The 14,469-nt window shown below is 40.9% G+C and overlaps 1 protein-coding gene across 3 annotated transcripts in view; it reads left to right on the forward strand.

Annotated features, from left to right (window-relative positions):
• MKLN1 (muskelin 1) overlaps positions 1-14,469 on the forward strand; it is a 93,132-nt gene that overhangs the window by 15,783 nt on the left and 62,880 nt on the right. For 2 of the 3 annotated variants that reach the window (XM_041413456.1, XM_041413455.1), the window contains exons 1-2: positions 5,926-6,049; positions 13,332-13,441. Coding sequence is in view for 1 of the 3 variants with exons in the window: in XM_041413454.1 (XP_041269388.1) it covers positions 5,907-6,049; positions 7,457-7,545; positions 13,332-13,441 (342 nt within the window). In the remaining 2 variants the exon portion in view is untranslated. Of the gene's footprint in view, positions 1-5,906; positions 6,050-7,456; positions 7,546-13,331; positions 13,442-14,469 lie in introns of those variants that run through there. The other variant, XM_041413454.1, reaches the window with a different exon arrangement.

Consider the following 14,469-nt stretch of genomic DNA (forward strand, 5'->3'; position numbering starts at 1 on the left):
ATACTATTGCAGAATGACTTGACTCCAAACCTGGAGAGTTGGGCACTGCTCTGCATGCTAAGCAAGGCATTTAACCCAAACTTCTTGGTAGGAGAGAGATGAATTAACACTGGCATTGTCTACCTGTGTGTCACATATCAAGACATATATTAGGTATCCAGAATTAAGGCCTGGCTTGCAAAAAAAAGCCCTCATGTGGCAACTGAAATTGGCAAGACAGTATTAGAGTTTTAGTCTCTTACTTAAAACTGACAGAAAACCTAGCTGCCTGGCTGGAGAAGACCATGTTGCTGTATCCTCTTGTTTGAATCTTTGTATTTAATAATGAGAATATAAAGTACTGTGTAGTTGCTCATGTGTTCAGCAAGCGCAATCCTGAACACTGAGTGAGAGAGACGATGTATTTGCAGTGCCTTTATGCTATATAAAGTGCTATATACTGCAGCTAATTCTCATGTTTCTAATCTGAGTGTTTAATTATTCATGTAAAGCATTTTTTATGGTTTAATTTCTCTGTTGAAAAATCAGCTGGAAAGAGGAAGTGGGGAATTAAAATCTGCAGAAGAGTCCTGTGTGCAAAGAGTGCAGTTTTTGTTATTTCTGTGCATATAGAAGCAGTTCCCATTTGTGTTGTCTCATATTTGACAGATGAAAGAACTCCAGATTTGGTTGCATTTTGATCGAAATAGTTCTTGCACCTTGTGCATTGAAAGACTGCCAAATTAAATGCAGGAAAAACATTTATATAGGTGTTCTGCTTCCTTGTTCTTTTCCCAGTGGCTGAAGTTGTTCCAGCAGAATCTTAGCTTGGAGAACTTCAGTTGAAACAGTGGATGACTGAATTATAAGTGTGGTGAGGAGAGAATTTGGGAAAAAATCAAGTTGAATAGTTCATGTTCCAAAAAATGTTGATTTATACAAATGACTTTTAATCTCTGGAATAAACATCATGGATCCTATAGGAAATAAAGCTGGAAAGCATTTCATAGGTGTTGTGTTGGCAGCTCTCCATTTAAAAACTGGTCACTCGTGCGGTGACGCACTTGCTGAAATGTGTGGGTGGCCATAATGGCCTGGACAGGATGCGAACTAAAAGTCAGGGAAATAAAGCTCTGCTTGTTCCAGCTTTATTAGCTGAAACCAGGGCTTAGGCACAGCACAAGAACTGGTGTCCAGCGTGCTCAATGTGAGATATTTTAATAAGCTCTGCAGCCCTGATCGCTCCTGTTTGTCTCAGTGCCTCACCTTAATGCCAGGCTTTAGCAATTGCCTGCTGAGGTGATGATGCTGTGCTGGCTTAAGGGTAAAAATATGAGTGAGTCCCTAAACATTGGTTTATTCCTTTCCCTCATTGACTGAAAAAAAACCTTTCCAGGCACCTTTTCTTTCAGAGCACGAATCAGAGGAACATAGGCAAAACCATCAAGATGTGTTTAGAAACGCAATGAAAATGCAGTAAATGTGCTAAAGTCCATAGCAAACCTTTTTAAAAGGAGAAAGAAAATGAAAGTGGAAGTGCAAGCACTTGAAATGCTGCCACGTGACTATATTTAGGGCTTCATGGGTATGGTAGAGTTAAATAATTCTCATGGCCATGAAAGCCACCAGTTGGTTATGAATGAGTGCCAGTGAAAGGAAATACATCTGACAGCTGTTTTTCTGTTTATTAAACTAGATATCTTTCTTGAGTCTTGAAATAGATGACCCAGAAATTGTATATTTAATAACAAACCTGTTATGTAGTAGCCTATTCAGGCAGGAGAGTGCTGATGGTTCTATTTTCATTGCTGTTCTCGGCTTACATTGGAAGTGTGAAGCAATGAGGCTGGTGATGCTGAAGACCATGGCCCTGTCAGAAAGGCTCATTCTGATGATTCCAGTGATGGTCTAATGTGGAAGACTGTGCAAAGCACTTAATTCCCATGAGTGGCTTGATTAATAACATGTAAAACAAGAGCATAGATTTTTATTTAGCCACCAACTTAATTGCAAGAGCAGTCGAGAGGTTTGTGTTGTGGACAAGGGGATCCCTTGTTATTTTGTGGGTTTTATTTTTACATGCAATGCAAGTTTCACTGTTCCCCTAATCAAAAATGCTTGAGCAGAACTGGTTAAAGAGAAAGAAATTGGTAGAAGAATGTATGACTCCAATTGTAGAGGCAACTTGTGTATTGCAGTTTGGAATCTAGTTCAGCATATTTGGTCACAGAATCAATTAGGTTGGAACAGACCTCTGAGATTGGAGTCCAGCCCTTTACCAATCACCACCTTCTCAGTGCCAGGGTCCAGTTAAATGCCACATTCACTTGTTTCTTAGACACCTTCAGGAATGGTGACTCTGTCACCTGCTCCCTGGGCAGCTGATTCCAGTCTTGTGGAATTGTGAATTTTGAACAGCTGAAGATCATATGCATAAAGTTAGTGGCATTGTCCAAACAATTGGTTTCAGTTTTGCATCTGAAGACCAGTTTTCCTCTGATTTCCTTGCTGCTGTGTAGATTGTATCAGGAATTAATTTAAAGTGCATTAATAAAATTTACACTCAGTGTGATGCAGCAGCTTGCATATGGTTGTCATTAAATAGTAGCACAGACCAGAGCTTCGAAAAAGTTTGCAATTTGCTGCAGCGCCAAGTGTGACAAGGCTGGTCTTGCTTTTTTTTAGGGGTGCACTGTAAGCAGCTGTTGGGGTGCTGAAGTGCCATATGTGACTTACTCTGCTCTTTGTGCATATTTACTTACAGATGTGTTGAATCAGAAGCCAGAAGTTTTCCTCCTCTAGTGCTTTATAGGATCTTTTTTGTTAGTGTTGTGATTTGAGGCCTAACAACTGGGCTGAGGTTTTTGCTCAGTCATGCCAATTAGTATCTGTGTGCCATGTTCTAATGGACAAACACTTCAGTTATAATTTTTGGAATACTGCATGAATACGTGGACATTAAATGTACTGATGTTACTCACAGCAATAAAATGGAAAAAGTGTCAAATATCTTGATGTATTTGCCTGAAATCTCATAGTCTTTTTCTCTCTCCAGGTTGAATAAAACACTTGATCCTACAGACACTTCTGTCACATCTTTTAGAGCTACAGAGAATAGTCTGTCACAGCTAAAATCCTGGTAGCAGTCCAAAAATATCCATGCAGCCAGCTGTTAGCAGCTCTTGAGGCAGTGTGTTTTTTCAAGATCAGTGAGGTTCATAGCTGGTACCAACACAGTGGCAGCAGTGTGTGTTTGTATAGAAACCCAAAAAATACATCTCTGTATTTTTACATATACCATTGAATTACAGAATAGTTTGTGTTAGAAGGGTCCTTAATTCATTCCAAGCCCCTTGCCATGGGCAGGGACATCTTCCACCAGACCAAGTTGCTCCAAGTCCTGTCCAGTCTGGCCTTGGACCTTCTTGGAATGGGGAATTCACAGGGTCTCATCACCCTCACAGTAAAGAATTTATTCCTAATAGCTAATCTAAATATATATTTTAGTTTGAAAGTCTTTCAGTTTGATGTGTGTGTATATGCATTATAAACCAGAAAAACACATATCTAGGTGCAGGGTTTTATAGCAGATCTGTCCTTTGTTTCCATGTCAGTCAGCAGATAATTCACAAAAAAAGTGGAGTTTAGCTTTTGTGCTTCTATTTTCTGTAAGGTCTGCATGACTCAGCAGGTGGTGGGATGTGTGGAAGTGGGAAGGAGGGCGGCAGAGTTCCCTCCCTATCTGTAGGGTTAAGAAATCACTGCTGGCCATGTGGAGTAATTGCTGTGCCTTGCTCCCTTCCAGGCATAAAGGATTTAACTGCAGTCCTGGTTTTCTCTCCTTTAATTTAGGGTAAGAATTGAATAATGCAGGATGACGTTTGTGCCAAGTTTTTGCAAATCTTGTGTGGTGCTTGAGAAAGTATGTGTTCATGGCCCAGGCATTAGGTTTGGGATTCCAGCAGGATTAAGAATTGCAATTGCTGGTAGTGTTGGCTACACTTTTCCAGCTTTGGGAGAAATCTGCAGCAGATATGATGGTGTAGGAGGAGTTCTTAGACATTGTGTACTGTCTGTTCTTTATGGGAATTTTGGCAGCAGGCTGTGCCATGTATCAAGTGCTGCCTTGCTCATTAAAGGACCGCTCTTTTGCTCATCCTTTCCTTTCTTCTCTTTAGAAAATCAGTTTTCTCTATAGAATTTTAGTGGGGTTTTTTCCTGAAGTTTGGGAAGTACTTTGAGACAACAGCGTGGCTTGCTGCTGCATGAACGGCGGAGTCTGACATTTAGATGGATGGTGTTCTTCACAAAAGAGGAAATTTTTCTTTAAAAGTATTTGGAAAAGCACTAAAGTATTCTTCTGTTGTACCCTCACAGTTGCTGCTACTGGTTTATTTTCTTAATTTTGAAAAAATTTGAGATGCTGGAAGCATCTTTGACAGTAAGTCTGCTATTAGTACCTGTCCAGTCTGCATCCTCATCTGTAACTGCTCTGTGTACAAGTATTTCTCTGAATCTAAGCTTTTTGTAAGTGTAGTAGGAACCGGCCATTGAGGTCAAACCTTTGTCCTGGTGCTCTCCAGAGCAATATCAGTACTGCCCCTAGATATTGAATTATTTGCTTTATAGAGCTGAGGAAAAAAAAAAAAAAAGACTGAGAACTAAATGGATGAGCAAGTTTTTTCTGCTGCTCTCTCAAAAGTTACCTTGCCAGGGTAAGATTGCCCTGCTGATGGAGTTGTCTAAGATAGTAGATACTCTGCTAAGATGTTTAACATAGGAGGTACTACTCAGGATCTACAGAAAGCAGCCACACGGATGCAAATATCTCTGCTTGATGCTGATGAAAGACCAAAACTCAGGCATCAAGCCTGGCTTGGCAGTGCTGCTGCTTGGAGGACAGGGCCACCAGCAGAGCCTGCAGTGGGAGGTGTCCTACAACGTGCTGATCTGCTTGTGCAGGAGTCCTGATGACAGGGCTTTGTACCAAAATCCAGCACGATGAGTAATTGTCATTCTGTGCTTTGCCTCTGTGGTGCACTGCTTCTTTCTGAGAAATCAGGGAAAAGAGTGAAACACATTTTCAGATATAAAAGTTGATGTATTCTGCAAGGTGAAAAAAAAACAAGGTGTCTCCAGACTCCCTCAAGAGCTGTTTGGTAGGGGAAGGTACTTTGTGGTCCCTGATGAATGGTGCAAGTGCTTCCCTGCTCCTGCTTTTCCATGGGAACAGACCTCTTCCTCCAGCAGTGCTGGTGAAGCTGGTAGCTGTGGCCTGAGTATAATCTGACTACTCATACACAGATTGTGTCCACCCAGTGTGAGAGGAAAGCAGTTGTTCACAAGGGAGAACATTTTCATCATTTTCCATGTAAAGCTCATTTTCTGTAATTAAGTGGCTCAGTTTTATTTGGGATGGTTAATAAGCAGTTGGTTCCTGTGTTTGCCACACACCAAACTTTGTGTTCAGTGGTTGAACAGCATCAGCCCAGAGAGGAAAAGTAATTTGATGTTCTCTTAGCATGTGGAACATACTGTATTTATCTAATTGTGTATTCAGTTTAGGTTTCATTTCAAGCTGTAGTGGGCGTTTGAATCTTCACTCTCTGTAGTTTGATCCTATTTGCCAGATTTCAGGAAGTCTTGAGTCCAACTTAAAGGAATGTATGTGAGCTCTGAATAAAATTGCTTGGCATAAGTAGTTCAACCAAATCTTTTTCCTAGGTACACTTATTTTAAAATAGTACTTTTAAAAAACCTTTCCTTCATTCCAGGACCAATGAAAAAATACCATAATGGGGAGGTTCCAGCTTCACTTTCATTCTCTGGCTTTGTAAACTGAGTATTTGGAGGCTGTAATGCTTTTCCCTTAGTGTGTTTTGCAGCCTTGGCTTTAATATTCAAACTCACTGTTTTCTCTTCCACAGTATTTGATTCTGAAGCTGGAAAGACCTGCCATAGTCCAGAGCATCACATTTGGCAAATATGAAAAAACACATGTCTGCAATTTAAAGAAGTTTAAAGTGTTTGGTGGGATGAATGAGGAGAATATGACAGACCTCTTATCCAGGTAAGACATGATTCCATCAGCTCTGGGAATCAAAAGGGCTGGACCAAAATTTACTTCCCCCTTGGTTCCCCAGCAGACACAAGGCCAGCAGTGGGGCAGAGCTGTGGTTGTGACCCTGCCATTGGCTGCCCTCCTGTTTGTGATCAGGTCAGAGAGCAGCAATCCCAACGCTCGCTCCAGGAGCCTTCCTTATCCTGCTCTAACCACAGAGGGTTTGTGGAGAGCGAGCTCTTGGGGATTTGGAAGAGCTGAGTGCTGGGTGCAGCGTTGCTGGATTGCAGTTCCTTCCTTCCATGTGCTTGAGGCGTGGAAAAAATTATTCCCCAGGTGTAGGGGACTTAGAAGTAAATTTTAAAAGCCCAAGTAATCTCTCCATGTCAAAACCCTTATTGTAGCCTTAAGGATATGAACTAGTCAGCTGATCTGCCTTTCCAGATGGGTAAATAAATCAAACAGGCAAATGGAAACCTGCATTTTCCTTCATTTAGTTGGATTTCGTAGAGTTGTACTGATAGGGACTAAAAAAAGAGCCTTTTGGCTGTTCAGGTTATCTAGAACTTCTGAGTAGTTGCTAATGTAAATTTGTGAGGGCCTTTTAAGGAGTGTGCTGTTTCAAAAAGGGAAATGAGAGTTAAAATCCAGGAGTACAAGAGAAAAGAGTAGTAAGAACCGGTGTATTTTGGGGGGCCTACAGAAGAGAAGTCCATCTCTAGGGGTACATCATCTGTAGTCAAGCAGAGTAGCCACAGACAAACATGGAAAATTCTATGTTGCAGGTATCATTCAAGACCGTATAGAATCTATTCACAGCCCTTCCCACACTTTTGCCCTCTTTAGATAGATCTGTCTTGAAATTTGCCTTTATTGCTGTTACAATTGTGGGGGGAAAAGTCTTTTATTATCACAGTAATTATTGGCATTTAATATTGTTTCACTTCTGCTGAAGTTTAATGAAAAATCCTCATTTTGGGACCTGTACTTGTATTTTCAGTAAAAATGTACCTAAGATTTCTGATAAATTTTACTAAATATTTGATATTTTTAGAAAGCAATGCCCATAAATGAATCACAAAGCACTTTGTCAGGGTGATAATTTTGAGATCTGATCCACCTCCCTCTTGAGAATGGAAGAGTGCAGTTCAGCAGATCAGGAGCTGAAGTCTCAGGGTTCCAGGTGCAGAGGAGCAGCACTGATCCAAAGCCAATTCCCTCCCAAAATCCCAGTGCTGCCTCCCAGGGAGGCACAGGTAGGTGGAGAGCAGCCCAGGCCTCGGTCCAGCACGTGTACTGATGATTCAGGGTGGTGTGAAACAAGCTGCGTGTTTCAGGCGTGACCTAGATTGCATTTATTAGCTAGTCCTTAAATATAAGGTAAGATTTAGTAACCTTATTTATTTTTTCCCACAGTGGCTTAAAGAATGATTATAACAAAGAAACATTCACCTTGAAGCATAAAATTGATGAACAGATGTTCCCCTGTCGATTCATTAAGATAGGTAAATGCATTTTTTCAGCATTCTGAGTAGAAAATAATCTCTTCTGATACTTGTGCCTGTCTTGGCACTTGTGACTTCATTGTACTCAGGCACAGTATCCACAATAGCTGTTCCATTTCATCATCTTTTAGGCTGGTTAGATTGGAAGACAGTGAAGTCCTGTTAATAAGAAATAGTAGCTTCATAATTTAGATCCTGGGGAGTGAAAGCAAAATAGAGCAATTTTCAGAAATACAGCTGTTGAGTCAACTAATTGCGGGAGAAGCTGCTTACTGTCCTCCTATGAATTGCTGTACAGAGCTTTAAATAAATAACTAAGCTAAAAAGCAGTAAAAGTTTCCATATTGACAGCCCTCAAGTCTGCAAAAGCTTGAAAAGTTTTGTTCTCAAACACGGTTGCAACACATAAAGCGACAGCAGAAGCCTCCCTTGTTCCCTCCCTGCTGCTCTTATCACAGCGTCTCACTCACCTCTGGCTAAGGGTGACACCCAGGGGCAGGAGGGGTTGTACACCTGATGTCAGCTTTGGCTGGGGCAGGGGTTGAGGGGGTGCTCCCCAAGGCTAGGTGCTGGGATGTGTGGTGGGAGCAGGTAAGGATATCTCTTCCTTGCTTTCTGCAGGCCCGAGAGAACAAGAGCCTTACAGTTGTTGGATTTAATCCAAGGATTTGGAGCCTTTCAGCTTGCTCAGTAAATTTATCTTTCCCTTCCTACCTACTGAGATAGTACAAGAATGACTGGGATTAAACTAGCTGTTTAAGGTTAAAAATAGAGCAAGGAGGTAGTTGCTGAAAAATGAGATGAGATCCTGTTGGCTAATTTACATGAATTTAGGAGTGTTTTGATGTGTTGGGTAATTCCTTTGCCAAGACTCTGATGATAGTGGCTGTGCAGGGGCTCCCCTCTGAGCCCTTTGCCCACTGTGTTCTTTCTGAATCTCCTCATGTTTGTCAGGAACTGAAAGCTTCAGGCTGGGAATCCAGTAATCATTTGTGGAGTTTCCTGTTCTTAGAGAAGCAGAGGATTTGGTTGTTCACTGGGTTGGTTTCTGGCTGCTGCTTTTGGAAGCAACTGTAGGGCTTGGCTTTAGGAAACCTCAAGAGTAGCAGAGGAATCAAGTTAAAGGTTGACTACATCAGGGAAGTTAAATGAATTTTTAAAAGCTTTATTTTTTATTTTTATTCGGAAGCTTCCAACATTAAGTTTTTGGAAAATGTTATTTTTCGGTGACTAAAAACTAGCAAGTAGTTCCTGGAGGGCTAAAGGGGCCAATGGAAAGATTTCTGGCTGCTTCTTTGGATGTGTAAATTGTATTCCAGGAAAGTGTGTTCTGATGAAATGAAGTGTAGCTGTGAGTTGATACTTGTTATGAAAGTGAAATGCTGATTAATTCCCATTACCAGGACATTTTCCTCTGAAATTACATCAGTATTTTGTTTTCTTGGGATGGGATCTTCATGTAGCACTTTTCTCAAGGGCATGTAGTGATAGGACAAGAGGAAACACCCTTATCTGAAGGAGGGTAGATTTAGATTAGATATTATAAGGAAATTCCTGATTGTGAGGGTGGAGAGGCTCTGGCACAGGGTGCCCAGAGAAGCTGTGGCTGCCCGTGCATCCCTGGAAGTGTCCAAGGCCAGGTTGGAAAGGGCTTGGAGCACCCTGGGGCAGTGGAAGGTGTCCTTGCCCATGTCAGGGGGATGGAGTTGGGTGCTCTTTCAGTTGCCTTGCAACCCAAATCGTTCCATGAATAAACATTATTATCTACATTAATATTAGGTTTGCATTGAGCTGCCACTTCCACTGGTTATGGTTTGAGATGAGTTTTCCTTTATTTGTAGCTTTTAATTTCCTGAAGTTGTCTTTCATGAAGAAATTCCTGTGCTGAGACAGAACTGGAAATGGTCTTTTCACCTAAACCCATGAAAGCCTCTGGTTGATGGCTGGTGTCATTTTGTTGATGAAGTTGTGAGAGCATTTTTTGCTGTGAAACAACTGCAAAACACTGTTACGAAATTCTGTTATTTTTCAGATTCACAGCTTGAAAATGTTTTGAGTTTGTTAAAATTTCCAAGCTGCTAGCCAAAGTAACTCAAAATTTCAAGCACCATGCTGTGTTCCTTGTAACAGTGCCAGGAAACAAGGCCAAAATCTGCCCTTTTGGACTCTTGGGGACTGACACGGCGAAATCCCGCTATCAGTGAGGTTTGGGGGTTCACAGGACTTGCATCAGGAATGGGCTTTAGGATTCCACAGATCAGCACAGGGACCTACAACAGCACTGTCAGCAACACAGCAGTGGGGTTTATATGGGGGCATGGGGCAGGAGAAACCATGGGCAGATCTGGGAGAGAGGAAAGTTCCTGCTCCAGCCTCCATTGCTCGCATAGCAGAGGAGTTTTCAGGCTCATAAAACACAGAAAGAATAACCTCTCTCCTTTGGTCAAGAAAAGCCTTGCACTTCTGTTAGTGTAATTACTTCAGCTGCAGTTCCTGAGCACTGAAATGCCCAGTTGTGCAGGCTTTTTAACTTACTTGACAGGTAATTTTTACATTTCATGTAGTACCTCATTAAAGAGCTGGAGAGAGAGAAGAAGGTATTTATCAGGACAAAATATCGAAGAATAATCTTTTTCATGTCTGTGAGCTTTGTTTCTGGCTCTGTTCTCATGGTACCCCCAAGCAGAGATTTTTCTGTGCCCTTGAAAGCAGAAGGTGTAGACTGATTGCCATGAAGGAACTTGAAAAATGCTGGGTGTAATTCTCATTGCAGTTTGTTACTAGCATGGGATTTGGTAACTAGGCTTCAAGATTTTAGGCTTTGATGGAGGAAAAATGAGGGATACTTTTTTAATGGATATTTTCTTGATTTTGCAAGTGTACCTGTTTGTATGTCTGCCTGTAGATGAGTGACAAGGAATTAGCTTGAGAGAGGTATTTAAAATTACTGTGTTTAATGTCTTTGCTATTAGCTTCTCTACTGTAGAGTTGCAGTCCTTGTCTAGGCATAGCTATTATTGAGAAGTATCCCCTAAAATTATCCATGTATGTATTAAGAAGTATTTAAGTGATTCAAATACCTTCTGTTTCTCAGAAGAATATTGATTTTTTTTTTTAATATTTTTCCTCTGCTGAGCTCCTCTCACTGTGGAGTGACAATTCAACTATTCTGAACAGTTGCACCTTTCAGGATGGATTGCTGTGGTACCTGCAGGAAAAACATAGTGAGGTGTTTTTTTGATAAAAAGTGGAGGAATTATATATCTTTAGGCCTGCAGCATCTTTGATTGTAGTACATTTCCATCTCAAAGGTGTGCAGAAAAAAGTGCTTCCATGCTGCACTAAGTGCCTTCTCTTTCCAGGTATATGTCAGATTGTGGGTGCTCTAAAAGGAGATTTTTCTGAAGATCTGAGCACTCCTATGGAGGCCTCAAAAAAGAGAGGGCAGAAGAAAGGGTGAGAGGGGTCTCCTGGGAGTCAGGAAAGAAGTTAAAAAATGCGGAGATGATACAACAGAACACTTCAACTTGCCTAACTGGAACAGAAGTTGCATTTCAGTCTCAACCTTCAGCTTTGTTTCTTTTCCTGCTCCTATGGAGTTCAGTTTTCTCTGCCTGTGAAGTTCTGGAGAAGTGTTTTCCTTTCCTTCCCTGTACACCTTAATGTTCTTTCCTTAGAAAAGATGATTGCACCATGAAAATCTTGCTGTTAAAATTCACCATTTTGGGTGTATTGTTTTTTCCTTTTGGTAGAAAAGGCTGTTGGAAGCTCTGAGTTAACTGTGGGGAGGACAAATGTCAGTAATTTGATGGCTTTGCTTTTTCTTGTGGTGGGAGCTGCCCCAGATACTTGTCTACATCCCAATAACTTCTTAGGGGTTGTAGTTAGCATCAAAGAGAGGAGAGTGAATTGTTAATTTGTTTTCTAAGATAAGCTCATAGAAGTTTTGAGGAGAATTGCTGAAAAGAAATAGAGGTGGATAGAGAAGGTGGTAATACTTCAGTTTGGAAGTTGGCCTCAGGTTTGCCATCAGGAAATGTATGGTCTTGGCCCATTTGAGGTGGTCTGTGGTTTAGTTGAGCGTTTCAGTTCAGTGAGCTGTTGGATAGACTTTGATGTTTATAGCTGACCAAATACCAAATTTAACCTCAGTTTGGTCTGGTCTGTGTGTTCAGGTCTGAGGACAGACCAAAGGTGCTACCCTTAGATGTGGTATTTTGCCAGACTGCTGCAGTAATGGGTAGGATATCCGGGACCCAACTTGAATTTAGCAGCAGTCATGTTTTATGGTGTTAAGTTACCGTATTGGCAGCACTCAGCTTGTGCAGGGGATGAAAGTCAGCAAGAGGGAAATTTCCTGGGCAGAGAATGTGGATGGGAGACAGGTGACTCTTGGTTTTTCTGGCCACCTCACTTTTGTCTTCTCTCCACAAACATGCACCTAGGAGCTGCTCTGAAAACATCATGCGGTGTGCTTAATAACCTAGTTGAAAAAAACCTGTTTGAAAAGATGTTTTGAGAGCTGTAAAATAGAAAGTACCTTCTTAGGGATATTAAAATAATTTAAGAATCATATACAAAGTCTCTTTGGATCTTGACTTCTTGTTCCCAGAAGTTACTGTGCATCATTAGCAATAGGTTTGTAAATACACCCTCTAAAACTTAGAAAATTGTGTGTTTGAACCTGTGCCTTGTGCCCAAAGACATTGCAGACAATCATAGCTGTAGCTTGTTTGAGGTATATATACTTAAGAACCTGTAAGAGCTCAGGAGCAGCTTTATGATGAGTTTGGGGTTTTTATTTCCTCAAGGAGTACGTCAGAAAAACGGGAATTCAGCAGGTTAATCTCAGTGGTATTTCATGGTGCCTGTTTCAACAGGCAATTTCTTAGTAGCAAAAATAGTGGAAGGGAGGAGGTGGTGGACTCCTTGCTGTTGCTGGTAACTGCTCATTCAACTTCAATACTGTCTTTTCCTGTTTATCAGTTACAGTCAAATAAAAAGGAAACAAAAGTTTGTGAAATGAAACCACTCAATTTCACTGCAGTTTTAATGAGTCAGAGTTCACACACAAGTTTTCTGGGGGTTGGAGTTGCTTCAAAAAGCAGAACCAGGTCTTAACCTGCAGAGTAACCACAAAATCAGTGCAAGGTCACAGATATTAACCCAGAGTGGTAGAGAAGCCATAGGTGAGAGGCTGTACTGTGTTTCATGGGTCTTTTAGTATTTCAAGTCCATTTGTTCCAATAGTCAGATAAAATAGTATCAGCAAAAAACCTGCACAGATTAAATAAAGCTTTTAAAAAAAATTGGAGTTTTTAAGTGAGAAACTGACAGTTATCCCTCCCTCGCTCCTCCACAACTTGCAGATGTTACTAATTTTGTAAAATTTAAAATACCCAAGCTTCTTGTCTTCACCATTAGGGAAAATAATTGTTGCTGACAAATGGGGAAATAAATGTACTATGAGGAGCAAATACTGTCGCTAGTATGCTCGTGATTCCCATCCTTGTCAAAGCTTGTTGCCTCTTGGAGCTGTTTTTGCTCTTCTGCTTAAAGCAAGCTTCTGCTTTGTAATGATCTGCTGTGTTAATGTTGCTCAGCACAGGTTGCTTTAAGTGACAGTCTTGAACATGATGTATTTGGTAATTTTCCTAAGCTAAGTTAAATGAGCTAGAACTTAAGTCAGAAACACTGAATTTTGTATAAACTTTAAAATCATTCTGTTGCAATAGTGATTGTTTGATGTTTATGCCTAGTTTTTCTCCTTTTCCTTTCTTCTCCAGTTCCACTCTTATCGTGGGGACCTAGCTTCAATTTTAGTATCTGGTATGTTGAACTAAATGGCATTGATGATCCAGATGTGGTCCAGCCGTGCCTCAACTGGTACAGCAAGGTAGGCCTGCATTTTAGATGCCTGTTTGTTTGAAGATTCCCAACCTCAGAATCTTGTGAAACTCTTACTGGAGTGATGTGACCTTTTCATTCCTTGAACATCAGCTATTAAAACAGCAAACATGCATAGTTGGAACCACGTGGCTGACTTTGACCCTAAGGGAAACTTTCTGAATTTTATCTGTTTGTTCTCTTTGAAAAACCAACAAAACAGCCCCAAGAAACGCCATAACCACCAGCATCACCCAAAAAACCTGACAGGTAGACATCACAAGAAGGGAACACTGAGCCAGAGGGGACAGTATTAGTAAAATATTAGTATTTGTATTGGAAAGGAAATTAATCTTAGCAAAACCAGATTCTGTTTCCTCCTCTTCTTGCTTCCGATTCTTTTAACTCCAGTCCATGGAGTCTGTAACCTCTTGGGTTACAGATGCACCTTTTGTTACATGGTGTAAAAATTACATTTTTTTAAAGAGAATACTTGTTGGTGTCTTGCACTTTAGATAATTCCCTCCTACTGTCTTTTTGCTGAATATCCTGGAACAGTCGGGCTGGTGCCACTGGACTATGAGATGAGATTATTTATGTCATTTGTCATAGACATCTGTCATTGACAAAGTTCAAGAGGTTCCAAACTTTATTTTTATAAGTTGTATTTAATTGAGTATTAGAGATGCTTCTCCTGTGGGAGGGAAGTGCACGCTGACAACCAGAACACATTTTATTGGTACATTTTGTGCTTTGGATCCTCTGGAACAATTAATGAAACTCATATTGTGTTGCAAAGACATCCTTCCCAGCTGAATAGGACTGAGTAGTGGAGCAGTGTATCTCTGCTTCCAGAAGGAAGAACTTCGAAGGGGATAGAGATTGTGTGTGATTAGTTCATGGTGCTGCCAGAGTGGTGAAGAAGCTGTGTGTGACTGTGGTGTCTGGCTCGTGCCCATTTACACCAACATCATGAGCTGCTTTGTGGAGGATTTAAATAACCAGTACAGTGGAAGTTGTCTGGAGCTACTTTATGGT

This window comes from Onychostruthus taczanowskii, unplaced genomic scaffold (assembly GCF_017590055.1).
Source record: "Onychostruthus taczanowskii isolate IOZ18803 unplaced genomic scaffold, ASM1759005v1 scaffold41, whole genome shotgun sequence".
Classification (NCBI taxonomy): Eukaryota; Metazoa; Chordata; class Aves; order Passeriformes; family Passeridae; genus Onychostruthus; species Onychostruthus taczanowskii.